At 37.9% G+C, this 21,408-nt stretch overlaps 1 protein-coding gene across 3 annotated transcripts in view; it reads right to left on the reverse strand.

Moving 5' to 3' along the window:
- FAF1 (Fas associated factor 1) overlaps positions 1 to 21,408 on the reverse strand; it is a 320,055-nt gene that overhangs the window by 145,787 nt on the left and 152,860 nt on the right. For all 3 annotated transcript variants that reach the window (XM_032767242.2, XM_032767249.2, XM_032767254.2), the window contains one exon: positions 7,769 to 7,855. In XM_032767242.2, coding sequence (XP_032623133.1) covers positions 7,769 to 7,855 — 87 coding nt within the window. The remainder of the gene's footprint in view (positions 1 to 7,768; positions 7,856 to 21,408) is intronic.

Raw genomic sequence — 21,408 nt, forward strand, 5'->3', positions numbered from 1 at the left:
TATTTTAAAAGTGCACAGACCTTATTCTCAATGAATTTTCTCATGAATGCACACAAAATAAAATGGATCTTATCAACAGTGGATAACTCTGATTTCCTCTGTTAATATATGGGTAACCATGCGTTTCTAAAGTAAGTTGCACTCACCAGTTCCTGGCTGTGAACCACCGTGCCTCAGATACATTTGATTACTGATTGTCAATTGAAGACAAGAATATTAAAAAAGAAACTGTTTGGCAACAAGTACATTTTCATTATCTATTTCAGAAAGAGAGCAAATGAAATTCCAATGTTGACCATTGTCCATAATCCCTTCCCAACCAAGCTGTAAGCATAATCACAGTAAAACTGAAGTCTTCCAGTTAAATCCACAACACAAGAAAGTTTAGTCTGGGAGTATTTCCTCTTAGGTACTTAAACAAAAAGAAGAAGGGAAGGGACTGCAAAGAGGCCCCATGTGCCAGACCCATTCTACTGAATCTGAAGTCTTTGCTTTCCAGAGTATATGGATGTTTCAGACACAAAGTGAATTCTTAGGCAATAAATATTCGCTACAGAAAATTGACAAAATTCTAGTAATTTGCTGTTGACAGAGCTACAGAATTTGATGTTGTTTAGTTAAATTAAATATCTCATCAGAATAAATACAAATACAGGCACATTGCAACGTTCAGTTGAGATACAATTTCTATGAGACCAGTCACATCTTCAGTCAGATCAAATCAGAAACAAAGGATTGCCAAAGTGACATAGGAGAATGAGACACATCATCCATCAAAATTAATTAAAATTACCAGGCTGTGTGTCTAAATCCTTTAGATTCCTTTTACATGCTCAACCAAAATATGCAACTGCTTAATCTCATTCTAGAAAGCCTAAGTAAGGCCTATACATTGCTTAAGGACTTCTTCTGGGGGCTTAAATGAGGGAAAGTATTGCCAATCCCAAACGTTCAAAACCATGACTCAGACCCCCAAAATCATGAGATAAAAAACAACCAATTTCATGATTTTTTGGCCTAACTAAAAGATTAACCATAAGATCTTGCATGACCTACAAAATAAAAAGGAGTCTCATAAAAAATGGAAACTAGGTCAGATTACAAAGGATGAATATAGGCAAATAACACAGGAATGCAGGGACAAGATTAGGAAGGGAAAGGCACAAAATGAGCTCAAACTAGCTATGGGAATAAAGGGAAACAAGACGACTTTTTATCAATACATTAGAAGCAAGAGGAAGACCAAGGACAGGGTAGGCCCACTGCTCAGTGAGGAGGGAGAAACAGTAACCGGAAACTTGGAAATGGCAGAGATGCTTAATGACTTCTTTGTTTCGGTCTTCACTGAGAAGTCTGAAGGAATGGGTTACAAGTGAATGCTTATGCGAAGGGGTAGGTTTGGAAGAATAAATAAAAGAGCAAGTTAAAATCACTTAAGAAAAGTTAGATGTCTGCAAGTCACCAGGGCCTGATGAATGCATCCTAGATACTCAAGGAGTTAATAGAGGAGGTATCTGAGCTCAGCTACTATCTTTGGAAAGTCATGGAGACGGGAGAGATTCCAGAAGACTGGAAAAGGGCAATATTGTGCCCATCTATAAAAAGGGAAATAAAAAAACCCAGGAAACTACAGACCAGTTAGTTTAACTTCTGTGCCAGGGAAGATAATGGAGCAAGTAATTAAAGAAATCATTCTGCAAAACTTGGAAGCGGTAAGGGTGATAGGAATGCCAGCATGGATTTGTAAAGAACGAATTGTGTCAACCAATTTGATCGCTTTCTATTGATAGGATAATGAGTCTTGTGGGATAAGGGAGAGCGGTGGATGTGGTATACCTAGACTTTAGTAAGGCAATTTGATACGGTCCGCATGATATCCTTATCATAACTAGGCAAATACAATTTAGATGGGGCTACAATAGGTGGGTGCATAACTGGCTGGATAACCGTACTCAGAGGCCTGGTCTACACTACGCGTTTAAATCGATTTAAAGAGCGTTAAATCAATTTAACGCTGTACCCGCCACACTACATGCCCTTTATATCGATTAAAGGGCTTTTAAATCGATTTCTGTACCTCCTCGACGAGAGGTGTATGCGCTAATCGAATATTGCTACTTCAGAATAGTGTTGTGGACGGAAATCGACGTTATTGGCCTCCGAGAGGTATCCACAGATGCACCAGTGACCGCTCTGGACAGCAATTCTGAACTCGGATGCAGCGGGCAGGTAAACAGGAAAAGCCCCGCAAACTTTGAATTACATTTCCTGTTTGCCCAGCATGGAGCTCTGTCAGCACGGGTGGCGATGCAGTCTCAATCCAAAAGAGCTCCAGCATGGACCGTACGGGAATACTGATCTGATCGCTGTAGGGGAGACAAATCTGTTGTATCAGAGCTCCGTTACAGAACACGAAATGCCAAAGCGTTTGAAAAAATCTCAGGATACACAGGTACACAGCGCTGCGTGACAAGCGTACGGAAGCCAGAGACTCAAATGGACGCTCAGGATGAGGGGGTAACTGAGGACTCACAGCTATCCACAGTCACAGGCAATCTCTGAAAAGTATTTGCATTCTTGGCTGAGCTCCCAATGTTGTAGTTCAAACACAGTGTCTGGCGTGGTCAGCGAATAGGTCCTCAGTTCCCCCACACCACACGTGAAGAAAAGGGAAAGAAATCAGTTCTTGACTTCTTTCAATGTCACCCTAGTGTACTGAATGCTGCTGGTAGACGCGATGCTGCAGTTCCGCGTCTCTCCCCTCCCGCGTGGTAGACGTACAATATAGACTGATATACGTCGTCGCATCACCCGTGAGTGTCCCGGCTGGCCTCAGGTGAGTTGGCGGGGCGCCTGGGTAAAATGGGAATGACCCAGTCTCCCAGTAATGTACAGAACGGCTGGTACTGTCTTCATCTAGCAAAGCGGGGCTGCGCTTCATCAGCCCCCTCCCTCTCCTGTGTAAAGAAAAGATGCGACTGCTGGACTGTCTATGCCCGCGGAGGCTGCTCCCCTCATTTTATCTCACTACAAGTCTCTGTTTCTTATTCCTGCATTCTTTAAACTTCATGACACAATGGGAGGGGGGGCTGCCACGGTAGCCCAGGAGGTTGGGGGAGGAGGGAGCAATGGGTGGGTTGTTGCAGGGGCCCCCTGTGAATACTGACACGGAGCAGCTGTGCTCTGATACACTGGTCCTCTAATACACTTGCCCTTATTCTAGGCAGGACTGACTCTACTTTTAGAAACCATAAGGGAGGGATTGACTCAGCAACTGAGTCAATCCAATTTTGCTTTTACGTTGCTCCCCGCCAGTTTCAGCCGGGGCACTCATGATAGCAGCAGACAGTACAAGGGGGAGAGATAACCGTCATCTCATGCCAGTTTTCTCCGCCAGTAGACGGTACAGAACGACGGTAACCATCTCTGCTATCATTGCAAAGCAAGTGAATGCTGCTGTGTAGAACTGCAGTATCGCCTCTCTCTCCGCGGCATCCAGTACAACTAGGATCGCGTGCGGGAAAAAAAAAAAAGTGAAACGGGCTCCAGATGGTTGCCGTGCTATGGCATCTGCCAGGGCAATCCAGGGGGAAAAACGCGGCGAAAAGGTTGGTCAGCTAGTTTTCCCGCGAGCGAGAAGATGATGATGAATTTACCCAGAACCCGCCGCAATAATGATTCAACCCAGAATTCAAGGGGCGGGGAGACTGCGGGACTATGGGATAGCCTACGGAAGAGCTTACCCACAATGCAACGCTTCAGAAATCGACGTTAGCCTCGGACCATGGACACACAACGCCGAATTACTGTGCCTAGTGTAGCCGCATGAAATTGAATTTATAATATCAGTTTTATAAAACCGATTTTAGCTAATTCGATATTATCCCGTAGTGTAGACGTGGCCAGAGAGTAGTTATTAATTAGCCTGTTCCTTCTGAACAAGAAGGTGTCAATGTGCATCAGACGTGGAACTGTCCTATCAGGGGCGGAAGGTGGGGATCTAGTCCCAACGTGTGCAAGCTGTCAGTTATTTTTATCTGTATAACAGATAAAGGATTTTACATCTCCTAACACAGAGATATGAGGCCTTGATTAACAATAAGGGTGGTGATGGGCACAGAAACATTAACAGCAGTCAGTAGATGAGCTAGGACTAGAACTCATCAAATCCTGGCTGGCAGCTCAGTATGCATTCCCTTTGGCAACAGGGCATTGTGTAGGAGAAGCCAGCTCTTTTTCTCTCTCTCAGTTTGTTTCCCCCAATCACAAAGCCAGGAGATTTCTGTATTTTCACAAGAGCTCATGCATTAGAGGCCAATTACCTGAGATAAATTCTTAGGAACTGGAAACATTGGATTTAAGTAGTGCACAGGCTTTGTGTATATTTCTACACAGGGTTGAATTTCACTTTGACACATCATCTATTGCTGTTTATGGGAAAAGCAGATCTTCCTCATAGCCGTATTAGGATGACTTGTCTTAAGCAAAACAGTGAACTCCTTTCTAGGAATGGCTTAACTCAAAGTGTCTAGTGACATGACCAAGAATAACTTTGGTAAAAAAAAAAAAATAACCGCTTGGTTCTAGTGGTTTCAGGTTAGTGAAAGTAGCACAAAAATCAGAGATGAAATTCTGGTCCCAGTGAAATACACAGAAAGCTCACTGACTTCAATGGGGCCAAGATTTCAATCCATACGTTCATAGGTAACCAGATAAGAGACTCTTGAAAAATTAGTGTGAATTTTTTTCTTTTTTAAATGTAAAGAAAAATCACAATATTTTAGCATCAGAAATCTCTTACTAAAATACTAGAGTATTGATCTTGAGGGTGATTTTTATAAAGTTAGTGTTAATTTAAATGGGTGACTATGACACAATGATCAGCACGATCTTAAAAGTTCATATATGCTCATATAACAAAAGCAAGTGTAGCACATTTTACACAGCTTTAGGTGAAATATTCTGTCTTGGTTCTGACTTTAGAAGACGTGTAATGTTTAGATCTGTACAATCACCAGAAGTTGAAATAAACATTTTGCACTGCCTGATAACTTATTTACAATGAACCATTAATTTTTAAACATTCTACCCTAATTTCTTAAAGTGCATTGCATCAATCACAAAGAATAGTAAATATCAGAAAAATAGCTCAACACTACTACAATCTTTAATATTAATTTTGTTCCATTAGTAGCACCCCCCCAAAAATAGAAAAGGTGAGTTAAAAAAACCTCATACATTAACATTGTTTCCATTTTAATTAGAGAAACAAACATAATTCACAGTGTTAAAATTATTTATACCCTCTTGTAACGAAAAATGTGTCCTTGTTAAAAGTGTAAAATGAGATTTCTGCTGGCTTGTGTGTGTCTTGTTTCTCACAGTTAAACTGTCACAGCATGAAAACATTCCCTTACTTGTAGAGCTTTAGATACCTACTTCCCTAGTGAAAGTGTGCAAAAAAACCTGGAAGAGTTATTGACAGTTCAGACGGTACCCCATATTTCTATAAATAAAACTATAAGCAAAGAACGTATTTTAATTCTAAACACAACAACGTATAAGTAACTATTGACTTCACTGAATTTCCTGATAATGCCAGAAGACTGAAGTCTATCTATCTGGTTCATAAGAGACTCAAGATGATACAGGAATCCAATTATGTGAAGCCTATTTAGTTGTTCTGTTTGCTAAGCCAAAGGTTAACGAGAATTGCACTGAAAAAACCTCCTGTGGTATTACAAAGTATTTCTTATGCAGCATAAAATGTAAATGAAAAAAGTATTCTAATCAAATCCTTCGTTAGCTCTTTAATTGTGAATTAGTACCATACTAGTATATAATATACCACTCTGAGAACTCTATACAGCACAAGATTGAAAAAAAACTGCCATTAAATTAAAGAGCAACTTAAACAAATAGACTATTACTTAATATTTGTAACTGGCAAGTCGAAGTTTCCAGATAGTTCTCGCTAATGTTAAATCTTCATAGTATTAAGTTATGGCCTCTAATTTCAGATAGAAATTAATTATATTTTTGTTAGTAACACATACAGCTCTGTTTACACAGCTGACATGTCTCAGCTGCACCAGATTTAAGCTTTGAGGACTCTCCTGCCTTGGAGCAGATGACTCAACATTCGCCAATTTCATTAGACATGAAAAAGGGAAAAATTCACCTGTAACAATGTCACTTGTAAAAACAGACTTAAAAACAGATCTATGAGTTTTACACATGCAGGACATCCTATCTTGCAGCTATTGGAACCTGAATCAGAAATCCTGGATTTCTAAACCTTTTTGCTTAATTTTAAATGTAAAAGATGCTATAATGCACCTGCATTTCAAAGGTTGTGACTACCTGTATGGGACCATATTTGTTATATCAAATAATCATATCTAAAGTCTCAATTTCTGCTCTCCAATACACAGAAAAAGATCCCTGCATGTATCTCTAAATTAGCTACTACAGCTGCAAGCACAAGCAAAGAGATATTTTGCAATTATGTTAAAAATGTGGTCAGTCTTTGTGTTGCTTCATTGGCTGAAATCATTTACACCACATTTTTTAATAATGTAGCATTCACCATTCAAACAGCAGCAGTTATTTTAGAACTTCACTAGAAATCGATAGTTACATCTTCAAAGTATTGTTATTTCAGTATTTACAGAAGGCAAATTCTTGTTTTATTTTCACTTTATAGAACGTCAAATTTAATCTGGTTTATACTGAACACTTTTAGAAATGTAGTATTTTGTTTTATGCAAAGATTGGTCTCTTCCACAAAAGCTACAGGCAAAATTAGTTAACTGCAAGCTCCATTTCAGTTTCTTTCTACCTACAGCCCCACTCACCAGTATTAGCAATCTATTACTTTGCGAAAATGGAAATAGCTAAAGCAAAAAAGAAAGAAATGCTCTGAAATATATTGCAGGGAGCAACTGTGTATTAGCAAAAGGTGGAATATAACGTCTAACATCTTTCTACATTTAGACATGATAGGCAAAAATATATAATTAACCAGTGAGTCAGAGCTGCAGAACTATCAGCCAACAAGAACAAAATGAGTATTTTCCTCTGATTTTCAATATTGGGAATTTTAAAATTACCAGGTAGGAACTGGAAATAATGTCCTCCACATTCTAATCAGCTACAAGTTTATATGTATTCTGTGTATACAGGTGGTTTAATTTTGGGTGCAACCTTTTAAAGTCTTACAGCTGAGCATAGCCCTTGGATCAGCAAGATAGTGAAATATATACTTAAACATGCAAGTAGTCCCATTGACTTCAATTGGACTATTCATCTGCTTGAAGTTACACATTTGCTTAAGTACCCTGGTGAATTGGGGCTCTGGGTCCAATTCAGGACTATACATACGCATATTTTAAGTGCTTTCCTAAACAAGGATGCTTTCCTGAATTGGGACCAGAGTGCACCACAAGTACTCCCATTGCTTACTCATCTCAGCAAGGACTTGATCCTTAAAAGTACCGAGCACTTTGGCTCCAACCCAACAATGCACGGAAAACTGCACTTACATTTGCCCATGCAAATAGCTTCCATGGAACTACTTACATGTTTCAGTTCATTGCTTGGATCAGGACGAAGGGTCTCAAAGGATAAAGCCCTAAATTCTCTGCACTCTTACCATTGCTGTACTTTCTGAACAAAGGACAATAAAGGCTTTTACCTGAGTTGGATAATAAATCTGTGAACAGTCACATATTTACTGGAAAAAGTAAAAAGAGGCAAAACTACTTACTGAGTCATCTGTGGCAGAAGGAGGCCAGCCTTCCCACAATTGGTGACGAACAGGGATACTAGTTAGGTCATACACATTCCGCTTCACCTATTAAAAAAAAGTAAACATGTTTTCAAAGTGAACTTAATAACATAGAATCATAGAAGACCCTGAGAGGTCTTCCAGTCCATCTGCTTTATTTTCATCACTAAAGGAGGCTTTTAATTTATGGGGGTGGGGGGGTTAAAATTACTTATGGCAACATTCAAAACACTCAGATTTCTACCTGAAAGTAAAATGGAGTGCCGCTGAAAAAAGAGCTAACCTGGAATCTAAACAAACAAACTGCATTAAACAAACACATAATAATTTGTTGTTGTTATTACTTAGAGTATCGTAGATATTTTAGTTAGTTACAGTTGGTAACAATATAGTTACAGACAGATTCTCCAGCCAGGTGAATTAAGATTGTAAATTAAGAAACTATACCACGGGAGATAGGAAAACAAAAAGATAATTTGTTATATAAACACTGCTGGTTAACCTATTCTATTTTCATCCCAGAAGTCCTAAATTCCTGGTAGATTTAAGCAGCAATCAGACGTTGCTGGCTACCACATAAATCTGTACATTTTTTTAAAATAGAAGTGTCTAAATAAAAATGAAAGTATTAAAGAGGGTAACATGAAAATACAAATCAAGAGTAATATTTCCAGTTGGGAAGACAAATGTCAGATGTTTATTTTTTTTTTTTTTAATAAAAAAGGACACCTCTTTAAGCCAGTTCATTCTGTGTTTTTACTTTTTGCTAAATACAACAACCACCGTGAACTAATAAGGTTAAGAAACATGATTGGTTGTCAATTTGAGAGAAGTGTGGAAACTGAAAGACAGTAGGCAGGACACCACAGAATATGACAATTTACAACCCCATCAAAATTGTAACAAAACTGGCATTCTGTGCCTATTCAAAGCCAAATGATCCTTGCACATTAGTTGCAATTAACATTTACTTACAATCACAAACTTATATCCTATTTTTTGGTTTAAAATAATTATACAATCTGTCTCCATAGATTCCAAGGCCTGATGGGATCATTGTGATAAGCTAGTCTGACCTCCTATATTACACTGGCCACAGAAATTTCCCCAAAATAATTCCTACAGCATATCTTTTAGAAGATATGATCTTGATTCAAAAATGGTCAGTGATTAAGAATCCACCATGACTCTTGGTAAATTGTTCCAATGGCCAATTACTCCTCGGTATTAAAAATGTATGTTTTATTTCCAGTCTGAATTTGTCTAGCAGTGATGCATTTAATAGTTCCAAGTATTCTCACAGCCTATGGAATAATTGTTAGGGCTTATTTAGGGCTGCCTTATGACTGAATATGTGTAAAGACAGCCTGTGCATAAGTGTATGTAAACATTGCCCCTTCAGATCAGCAACTGGACACGTAAAGTGCTTACAGCAGAAATCTGAATGCCAGGCTGAACCTTTTGTGGTGTAGAGACCAACAGAGAAACTAAGTTTCCTGAGCTTTTCTTGTGGTCTACCACAGAAAATCATCTTTTACCCAACAAAGCAAGTTACTATCACATCAAGACAAATAAACTAAGAGGCATCCTTCACAACCTTCAAACTTCCCAGTGTGTGACATCAGTAAACAAAGGATGTAACACCTGTAATTTGTTACACAATGCACCATAACTGATGGATTGTAAAGGCTTTAACAATAAAACCTGTTTTAGACGATTTTTTTTCACACTGTGAGAGTTAAATACACCAGTTGTATTTTGTTTTTAACACACAAAATAGGAAAAAAATCCTATTACATGCAACCATAAGGTCTTCCCCACAATATCGGTCATCAGCAGGGTTTGAATCCTAGAATTTTGGACCCAAGCACAGACCTCCGCCACTTAGATTATAGAAGCAAATATTACCCTCTACATAGTGGTTTTCAGACTATGTCAAATATTCCAAAGAGGTCTGCCCCTCCATTCAAAAACTTTTAGGGGTCCACAAATGAAAAAAAGGTTGAAAACCACAGCTTTACATAGAACAACCACCAGAGGGGGATCTGACATTTTGCCAGTGGACTACATAGCTTTTGGCTAATCAAAATAGTAGAATATTTGTTTTTATGCTGTCCGGACAGTGTAGAGGCCACCAAATGCATTACATGCCTCTATGCCGTTCAGTCCTGAACCAAATCTGGTACATTACGAGGTAGAATGCCTGTTGGCTTTCCCATTCTGTTTCATTGGGTAGAAGTCAAAGATGGTTCTCACAATGAAGTTGGTAGGTATTCGGAACAAATGACCATACCACCTTAGCAAGCACTAGGCGACCATTTGAAAGAGCACGACCTCTTTAAATTAGAAGACAAATCTGTTCATTCAACTTGAATTCAAATCATTTGAGAATTCAAGGTTTCTGATCTCCAATATTCAACATCTAAACATTATAAATAAAGAAAGAAAGAAAGAAAGAAAGAAAGAAAGAAAGGCAGAATTCTGGAAATCAAAAGTCTTCAATTCTGTTCCTAGATTTGGGAAGGGCATGTCATGTAGTGGTTAGAGGTAAGATCACTAAAATACATTCATTTGGCACATTCAGTCTGAAAGGCAGTGTAGCTGGATGGATAAGATACTGGAGACGTGGATTCGTATCCCAAATCTATTTGAAGTGACTCAAACACCTCTCCATTACTTTGTTTGTAAAATCACAAGGGCTAATACTTAACTGTTTTCTAAGGTTGGGGCATGAGACTTAGTCAATAATAAGGTCTGTGAAGTGCATAGAAATACAAACAGCCATAAGAAGAAATCTCTGACCTGGCTCACAACTCAGGGCACTCCCCTAGGCTAATGGGGTTCACGCTGTCTCAGAACACTGCCTGCTCTTCTAGTGCAGTGGAACAGCCAAAATGGAGACTATCCAGTGAAATCCAGTACACATGAAAGGTTTGCTAAGTGTACAGCGGACAAAAGATGCTTTTTAACAAATTATTCTAACAGAGGAAAAACATGATTGTTTTACTGTAATGCAACAAAATAAACCAATTCCAAATACTCAGTAGTAGTTGAAATCAAATAATGTAATATATTTATCTGTTGCCTGCCATGACTCCACCACAGAGGTAGAGATGAGTTTTGCCATTGTAGCAGGGATTCACCCTCTTTCTTACTTATGAAGAATAGATAGCATATTCTCACCAAAATTATAGCATTTATTTTTTGAATACAGAATGAATTTTCTGAAGATTTGTTAAAATCTTTTAATTAGTTTGTAAATTATATTTAATTAAATATTAATTTAAAATTAATTGTAACTAGTGTCAGACTTTTTTTTTGTATTTTTCTGGAATCATCTTAACAGAAGAAAAGCACATAGATGCATCAAACTTTCCATAGAGTTCACGCTCATTGAAACCTTGTGCGTAGGACACACCTGCAGAAATTAAGCTATAATCAAGCGATGTTATTAATGATGGTGTACCTAATTGTTGTTGTTATTATAAATATGGAGAGAGAAGATTTACACACACACACACACACCCTTGGAAGATTCCTCATGGCATTGCTGTTTCAGCTCCCTTGCACACCAAGGCAGCACTGCTTGGGGAGCTGAGGCAGGAGTACAGGGAGAGTCCTTAAAGCATTGAGTCACTTGTGACCAGGGATTTCATTCCCCATCCCTAGATCCGCCCTTCATGGAGCCAGAACCAGATTAACCCACAGGCAGCTAAGCACGTACCTCAGGCCCAGATTTGTGTTTTCGTTCCCTACAGTAAACTGAAAAAGTTGCAAATGCCACTCACTCGAGTGAAAGTCTTTCAGTTTCCGCATGCAAATCTGTGCCAGAGGATGAGTGGGCAGAGACAGTCCTCACACACAGCTAAAACTCACTTTCCTTTTCCCAACAAAGCCAAAGAGGGAGGAAGGCATGGGTAAAGAAATGACTTGTTTCTCCAACAGCAACAAGTGAACAGGCTGGGATGGGAATTTACTACAGTGGCATGCATGCAACAGAACTTCATTTAGGTGTATATTTTTCCCTTCTTCCATTTATCAACTGTTTGTTGTTATTCATATTAGAAGGTAGGGCCCCAGAAACGTACGTTTGCCTAGGGCCCAGTGATGGGTTAATACAGCCCCATATGTAGCATTTGTCTTCCTAATAAAGTCTCTTAACCCACACATTAAAATGCATTAGTGAATAAATATTGATGGAATTCTTTTATAGAGTTATGGATAAGTTTTAGTACATCTGTGTGGAAAAGTTAATATTCAGACTCAGTATGTGTATAAATGAAATTTTCAGTACACTTAAGTTAATGATAAGGGTGGGTAAAAATTGATTCTTTTCACGTAAATTAAATGATTATTTTTTTAAAAAAATAAACCTATTTGAAATTAAATTTAAAATTGACAACTCATGTTTAGTCCTAAATTTTTTTAATTAAAATCAATTAAATATTAAAAAAATTATTAAGCATTTCATATTTGCTGTCAAATTTTAAAGAAAGTCAAATCAGTGAACTCGTAGAAGTCATGGGCTAAGCACCTGAAACCAGAGTTCACTGAAGTTCATATCAGCTTTTGACAGCAGTAATTTCTTCTGCAGGTACAGAGTGAATATTTTCTTCATTTCAGTTTATTCAGTTGAGTTCAGTTTGGTTCAATGAGTAATTCATTCAAAGTTAAGAAACGAACTGGGAGTTGAAAAAAACAGGACAGCTTATTTTCCTCTTCCAATCTCTGAATTAAAACTAGGTGTGAGAGGATGAAATCTACTAGTTCTAAATCTTGGTGTCCAGAAACAATCAGTTCAATTAATTAACTACAGATAAAACTCACTTTTTTAATAAATCAGTTTTGAATGCAAAATAATATTTTGATAAACATTTTATGTATCCAGCACATTTAAGGTAGTTTTATTTAATTAATACAAATTAAAATGCTGTTTTTTGTGCATTTTTAATTAAACTTGAACTTCCAACCACAACGAATTAGGCACATGTCACAAGTAAAATTAAATTCATTTTATTTTAAAAACAGAATGCCAAAGTGTCATGCTAACTAGTAATTACAGCATTTTGAAACATATTACTTTTCATCATATGTAAAAATGTCATTTTTTCAAATAAATAGGAATTTATTCACTGTTAAAAAATGCAACTCAATCCATTTTTTAAATCTTCCTGTATACACCTGTGAGAGATGAACTGATATGTGAAAGCTGTGTAGCCTGGGACATGGTCTGATCCCCACTCAGTTTCAAACAAACAGCTTTTCTTCAGTGCTTCTTAACAAGAGACTAGCCTGCTGTGCAGCATTTATTTCACAGTCATATCAAGGTTAAGAGATGTCATTACTGAGAAATGACCCCACAAAATCCCATCCAAATGTAACTACGCTAATCTGAGATCTATTTTCTGGTTCTTGCCATGACAGTTTTACAGCATTAAATATAAAGAAAAAAGAATATCTTTTGTGGGACAAATATTATTCAATCACACATGGAAAAGATCTCGTTAAATATAATTTCCATAAAATGAAAGTGTTTCAGACTCCGAATCTACTATTAACTATTTTACAATCACAAACAAAACTCATTTACGGTTAAATGTAGTCAATAAAACTAACAAAATTGTTTTTAAAAAGTCCTACGAAGAAAAATAAATAACTCTGGAGTTGGATTCCTTACATTCCATTTTAATTCCAAAGTACAACACCTCAGCATTATGAAATAAACAGTATTTTCCTTCTTCATTAACTCATCTGTAACTGCACTGATTTCAATAACATTCCTCTGCTATTCTAAGCTTGAAAGGCATGCTCTGGTTATAGTGTTATGTTGGTATAAAGCACAATGCCAGACTGATGTGCTGAACAAAAGTGATCAAAGTTGAAGTAATTTTAGCCAACGCACAAGCATTCTGCTGTATTATTCTACCAGAATGACATCTGTTGAGCAACTCGTCACAGAATAAACTAGTTGTTGTAGACAGGCCTTGTCTGGCAGGGCACCATGTAAAACATATTAGAGTAATGTTTGATTAAACAAACTGCTGGGGCTAAATTCATAACTGGATTTTGAAAACATGCCAAAATAGTCCATTTAAAAACCACAGGCAGTTAAAGGAAAAAATAAATGTTTTTTTAAATATCATGCCACCTTTATCAATGCTGTAACTATTTAAAGGATTCTCCTTTATTTGGTAATTCCAATGGCATTAAAAAAAGAAAAGCAAAAAAGATTCAGAGGACAGGAGAGTTTGCTAATAAAATGTGAAACCCCTCCCTCATATTTATTAGCTGTTTCAATGTAAAGCTGTAATTCTGTAGGGGCGAGAAAGACCTAAACATTACACATAAACCAAAGTAAAAAATATTTTAAAAGCAGTATGCTAGGCCAGTGGAATAAAAATATACAGCTATATTCTAGACGCAACTGATTAATTTGAGTCAGCGTACAAATGGATAATAGACCCACTAGGTTTCCAAGAGAGCTGTAGAGGGTTGGGTTCTGCTAACAAGCTCATTTGCCATTAGTAGAGAGAGTGAAATCTTTACAGACTTGGTGAGCTTTTTGGTCATCCACATTTACTTTGATCTGTAAGAAAGAATAATTAGCAGTACTGGCACAGCCCAAAATCTGTATTGTTTTCATAACATCTAGATACCATGGCAACTGCACATTACAGATGGTAGATACACTGTCTAGATGATAATCTCAATATATGATTATTTAAAATCAAATTAATGTGTAAATGTTTCATTGGGTTCCAGAGGTTTAACTATTAAAAATATCAATTTTAATCACAAAATTAACCAAAAATGCTGTATTAACCTTTCTGCAGATGGAGATTCTTTGGGGACTGAGACATAATTCCTCTCAATGCATTCGACACAACCGAACCTCCCCACATCAGAACATTTTCATGTAGGTGGAGGCGCAGGGGGAATAGGACAGATGCGTTGATGCAGAGGAGCCCAAAGTAGGTAACAGATTGAAGCATAAATATTTTGTCTAAGAAGGCATATTCACAAAAAATTCTTTGTTTGCAGATGCCAAATTGAACCAATATTCAAGGTGGTTCTTTGTCCATGCTGGGCAGGACACAACAGGGTAAAATTCACCCTAATGCATAATACAAGGGCTCTACACAAGGTTAAGTGATGTGAAAAGTCTTTTCAGGGTCTTCTGTACTTTGGTGAATTTCACTCAAAAGTAGTCAATTTCTCATCTTGTAATTAGAAAATTTGAAATCTAGCCTAATGAAATCTCTCACCAAATTTTAAAAATTAAAATTTTACAACTTAATCACCAAAATTTGCCCATGCCTGAAACTACATCTTTGAATTAAAAAAAAATAATAATAATAATCACATCCAAGTCAAACCATAGTAATTTCCAGAGGGCTGTTTTCTGCATAACTAGGTACAGTGTTATTTAAACAATGTATATAATGAACTATTGTTAGCTTTAATATTATTAAATATAATTTATGCAAAGCTTTAAATTGGCTGAAAAGCTGAAGGCTGTTCCAGGCATCTAGTCAGCATGAAAGACAGTGCAAAAATGAGAGTGTGAAAGAGAGACAAAAGGAGCAATAAAGTGAGAGGACTGTGAGGAATGTGGAATGTGAGGGGGCTGGGGGTACAAGGAAATGAGCTCAGATTGCACTGAGCACTGAAGGAGAGGTTGAGTACCTACTTTGACGCTGTAACAGAATGGAAGCCAAGTCAATAAAGCACATTTTGGGGGGAGAGGGCAGGGGCAATGTGAGAAAAATATGAATTAAGCACCAGTATAGAAAGAGATGAGAAGCGGGGAGACCAAAAGAGATCAAGTTATAGATGGAAAACTTGGAAAGAGTCCAGTGAAGGGCAACAAAAATGACTTACAAAGAGAGGCTGAGGGAACTGGGATTGTTTAGTCTACAGAAGAGAAGAATGAGCAGGGCTTTGATAGCTGCTTTCAACTACCTGAAAAGGGGTTCCAAAGAGGATGGATCTAGACTGTTCTCAGTGGTAGGAGATGACAGAACAAGAAGTAATGGTCTCAAGTTGCAGTGGGGGAGGTTTAGGTTGCATATTAGGAAAAACTTTTTCACTCAGAGAGTGGTGAAGCACTGGAATGAGCTACCTAGGGAGGTGGAGGACTCTCTTTCCTTAGAGGTTTTTAAGGTCAGATTTGACAAAGCCCTGGCTGGGATGATTTAGTTGGAAATTGGTCCTGCTTTGAGCAGGGGGTTGGACTAGATGACCTCCTAAGTCCCTTCCAACCCTGATATTCTATGATTCTATTCAAGACTATAGGTGACCAAAGCATAGACAAGGGTTTTAGCAATGAGGATAGTGAAGAAAAGGTGGATCTCAACAATATTACAGATGAAGGAGCAATGGGATTTAACAAGAATCTGATGTAGAGAAGAGAGCCACAGATGATACAAGCTCATGAGCCTATGAAACTGGAAAGCTAATGAAGTTAAGAGTTACAGATAAGGGAAACAGGTCAGGAAAAAAGGTTATAGTTGGAAAGAAATTTGAGATGTACAAAGGACACCTAAAAGGATCTGATAAAAACATTTTAAGATCTAAGAATGGTCAGAGGTGTTCGGCTAGACAGGTTGATTTGGGAGATATGCACACAGAAGTGATAGTTAAAACTCTGGGATCAGATACAGTCACACTAAGATCCTACAGAGGCAGAAGATGAGGCAATCAGTAACAGAATCCTTAAGGACATGGAAGCTGGGGAGGAGCAGTCACTGAAGAATAGGATGTTGATAGAGCAGTCAGCAATATAGATAGAGGAATCAGGAAACAGAGTCAAAGAAGCCAGGAGAAAAGAAAGCTAAGAAAAGTAATCAGCAGTGCTGACCACAAAAGGAAAACTCAGTAACAGAGAAATCTTTTCAACTTGGTCAGGAAAAGGTGATTGGTGGTCAGTCAAAAATAGTTATTTATCTTTAATATAAATATAAAGTATGAACTATAATGACTTCAGGCAGCTATCTGCTGCACAGGAATCACTGCTAACGTCAACAACCATGGCAAAACTTCCAGTTAAAACAATGGGAGCTTTAGCTAAATAAAATGAGCATGATTCTGCCCACGATCTCGTAGTTCAAAAATTTTGTAAAAATGAGAGGCTGTCTCCTTGGTCTTGGAAGAGCAAGGGCCATCACAGTCAAGGAATTAACCAGTGATGCAATGAGAATGGGAGAGGAAGGAGAGAGCACAAATTGGAAATACAAAGATAGGAAGGTCTAGGGAACAAGGAGAAGAGGTAAGGAAGCTAAATGACAGGAGGACAGAAAAAGTCAGATGATTAAAGATTATTCCACAATCTTATTCCTGCAGCAGAGAATCCTGTGGCACCTTATAGACTAACAGAGGTTTTGGAGCTTGAGCTTTCGTGGGTGAATACCCACTTCGTCAGACGCAGGTAGTGGAAATTTCCAGGGGCAGGTATATATATGCTAGCAAGCAAGCTAGAGATAACGAGGTTAGTTCAGTCAGTGAGGGTGAGGCCCTGATGTAGCAGTAGAGGTGTGAAAACCAAGGGAGGAGATATGCGTTCTGTAATTGGCAAGCCATTCACAGTCTTTGTTTAGTCCAGAGCTGATGGTGTCAAATTTGAAATGAACTGAAGCTCAGCAGTTTCTCTTTGCAGTCTGGTCCTTGAAGTTTTTTGCTGCAGGATAGCCACCTTAAGGTCTGCTATAGTGTGGGCCAGTGGGAGGTTGAAGTGCTCTCCTACAGGGTTTGTATATTGCATTCCTGAATCTGATTGTGTCCTTTATCCTTTCCGTTAGTGACTGTCCAGTTTGGCCGAGTTACTAGCAGAGGGCATGCTGGCATATGATGGCGATATTACATTGGTGGACGTGCAGGTGGAATGAGCAGTGATTGGGTGGCTGGCCTACTGGTTAGGTCCTATGATGGTGTCGCTGTGTAGATATGTGGGGAAGTTGGCATCGAGGTTTGTTGCATGGATGGTCTGACTGGATACTATGGTCGGGTGTGCAGTTGCTGTGAGATACGTTTCAGGTTGGCAGGTTGTCTGTGGGGAGGACTGGCCTGCACCCAAGACCTTGAAAGTGTGGGATCATTGTCAGGATGGGTTGTAGATCCTGATGAGCTCTTGGAGGGTTTGCTGGGGGCGTATGTGATGGCCAGGCGGAGTCCTGTTGGTTTCTTTTCTTGGGTTTGTCTTGCAGTAGGAGGCTTCTGGGTTACACTCTTGCTCTGTTGATTCTGTTTCTAATTTCCTCGTGGGGTATTGTAGTTTAGAGAATGCTTGGTGGAGATTTGTAGTTGTTTGTCTCTGTCCTGAAGGGGTTAGAGCAGATGCGGTTGTACCTCAGTGCTTGGCTGTAGACCAATGGATCGTGTGATGTGCCCGGTGGAGCTTGGAGGCATGAAGGTAGGCGTCGTAGCGGTTCGGTAGGGTTTTCGATATAGAGTTGGTGTTAATGTGACCATCGCTTATTTGTGCACCGTGGTGTCCTAGAATAGTGGAACTCTCCCCGTGTAGATTGGTCAAGGCCTGAGGTTGGATGGTGGGGTGGAAGTGTTGAAATCGTGAATCGTCAGAATGTGAATTCCACCAGAATTTTTCCCTCAGAAATTAAGATTTTTGTAACAAATTAACTGCAAAATTTAAGTTTTTTTTTTTAATAAAAACCCTAATAAGGTTTCATATTGCCTAAACTGAGCTCTCAAGAATTATTTTAAAATCCACTTTACTATTTCCACTAGCACTTCAGAAAATTACAACGCAAGAAGTCATGAGAAAATTCTCTGCTAAATCTTCACATTCCACCTATCCATAGTTAAACAGTTTATTTTATGTACCACATTGTATGTCCACTTACAAGTTCAAAGGGTTACTTTTGATTACATGGAAATATGTCAAATCAAATCCAGAAGAACATTTTAAATTACTGTTACAAATTGGGTTTTGCCACATTGTAGAACTCAGATTGTGTAAACATTTCCTTTGGAAAGCTTGTTGAGTTTATTACATAAATGTAACAATTGTCTCTGCTCTGGAAATTAGCATGCATGAATTCTGGCCAGGGATTCTTCCTTTTCACAATTTAAAGAAGCAGCTACACTTAACCAATCTAAGTAATGAAAAAAAGAAATAGAAGCATAAGACACTTTTCAGTTTTCTCAATTCTCATGCTTTATGGGAAAATTATTCTTGGGCTCAGAATTTTGCTGGCCATTATTACATTAAAATATACCACTGTCTTTGGGTATCTGGAGACAGATATGCAATTTTACATTGGACATTATGCAACATTTCCCACAAAAAAGATTTTAAAAATAGGTATACTGGGAAGGACTGTCAAATGTTCCCAATATACTCCACAATAGTCAGCGGCACAGATTTTCATTTTTATTTTTTGAGGGAGGAGAAGAAGGAGGTAGAAAGATACAAACACAGCACACATTTCTTACTTTGCCATTATTATGGATTGACTTAAAAATCGGGGAGGGGCAGGCAAGGTTTTCAGAGAAGTGAATGCTTAGGTAAATGATAAACTTGGAGGGATCATTATGCTCTCAAGTTTTGGTGAAACTAATTTTATTGAAGAAAACGTACTGGATATGCAGAAATGCCTATTCTATAAAAAATTCTGTATGCAAGCAAACTGCTACAAAGCAGTGGATGATTTTTCAAGACCTGCTCTTGAGAGGTAGATCAACCTCAAGTTCACATCCACAATTACCTTGACTCAATACAGCATCACATCATCTGGATGACTATCAATGCTCAGTACAAGTGTAATTGTAGCCATGTTGGCCCCAAAATATGGTGGATTAGGTAACAGAAGTTGGTCTAATAAAATATATTACACCTCACCCACCTTGTCTCTCTAACGATCAGGACACTCAGAATAATCTAAATTTCTTCCTTTTCACTTACCTTTTATAGATTCCAGTTAACTGATGCAAAAACCTAGAAACTACATAAGGCTCCTACATTTCCATTAATTTAAAAAGCCATTTGTTTACAATAAACTACATTTCAATGGTCCACTCACCTAATATTTCTAAACTCCGCCCAGTGCAGTCCCACTATTCCTCTGTATGCTATACCTCCTGTTTTGATGTTACCGTCAGACTTGTATATAGCCAGTATAGCCAGTACATTAATTACAATTTATCAACATCTTATACACAACAGTTACCTGAGATTCCTTTCATCAGCAGAAATACCAATTATAACCTCTTGCAGTTTCCTGAACAAGTTTACTATACAAGCTTTTATACTTTTTAGTATCCCATTTCATTGTCTCTATTTGGTCTTTTGAACCGGTATTTTGAAAATGTTCTCATTTCTCTATCTGAGAGACCAACATATTTTTATCAAAATGGAACTCTGCTATATCATATACCAGAAGAATATTTTTATATATATTTATATACTTTTATGTTTTTGATTTTATTTATATATACACACAATCCACAATAAAATAACCCATTGGTCATTTTAAACAAGCTTTGGAGAGACCTGTATAGAACAGCTAAATTGAAGACACATCCTAAAATGTCAGAGGAGAACATCTGAACTTTGCAAAAGCTAAAACTATTCTATCACTTCTATAAGATGAGTAAAAAAAAATAAGAAGAAAATAATCTAATAGTTCACTCTGCAGTCTTTTTTTTTGGGGTGTGGGGGGGAAGAATATGACCCCAACTCCGGGACTGATCTTTTAAAAGAAAATATGAAATGATCTTTAAAAATAAAAAAAAATCAAACTGCTGTTTTGAATGACTTTTCCATCTGATGTAAGAAGATTATTGCTATTATAATGATTTACTATTAGTATAATACCATAGATGCACATGGTACAGAACAAGAGGATAGTTGTGCTAAACAAATCACAGGTGCCCTGCCCCAAAAGACTTACTATCTGAGGGCACCTGCAGGAGCATTACAAAACAAACAGCACAATATAATACATACATGGAGCAATGAAGAGTCATTTTAGTTAGAATGCCTTACAGAACAGGTGAGCTTCAAAAAGCATAATGGAGCTTTGCAAATGTTAGTCAAGATGCTACTGAAAGCCTACCTGACAGTGTGTAAATAGATTGGAAGTGGCTAAAGTGAAAAGGAAAAGCTTAAATTTATATAGAAACTGATGAGAAACCAGGTTCTCAAGAAACCGAGGAGAGGGGCAAGTGTGTTCAAAACAAGTGTTAAAAAAAAACTTATTTTGGCAGCAAGATGCTGGATGGGTTCTAACGGGAAGACAGATGTGAGGTTGGATTAAACAAGGTACGACATAATTAGAGTGCGAACTAGGTGTGGCACTAGGAATTGAAAGGAAAGGATGTTTGGGATTGAGATTTATTAACATGATCATCTTCTCTGTGTCAGATTATGTAAAAACTCCCCAAGCTACTAATACCAGTTATTTTGTTAATATAAATATGTAAACCATTTTCAAGAAACGTGTGACTGTTTAAAGTACCACCATCAGTAAATCTTGGTCATGTTAGTAAATCTCCATTTTGACTAACATATGCAAAGCTCTAAGAGAGATTGCTTAATGGTACATTTTATCTACACATTCAGGCATTTTGTGAAAGATGACAGTTAACTGGTAGCAAGTAGT

This window comes from Chelonoidis abingdonii, chromosome 7 (assembly GCF_003597395.2).
Source record: "Chelonoidis abingdonii isolate Lonesome George chromosome 7, CheloAbing_2.0, whole genome shotgun sequence".
Taxonomy (NCBI): domain Eukaryota; kingdom Metazoa; phylum Chordata; order Testudines; family Testudinidae; genus Chelonoidis; species Chelonoidis abingdonii.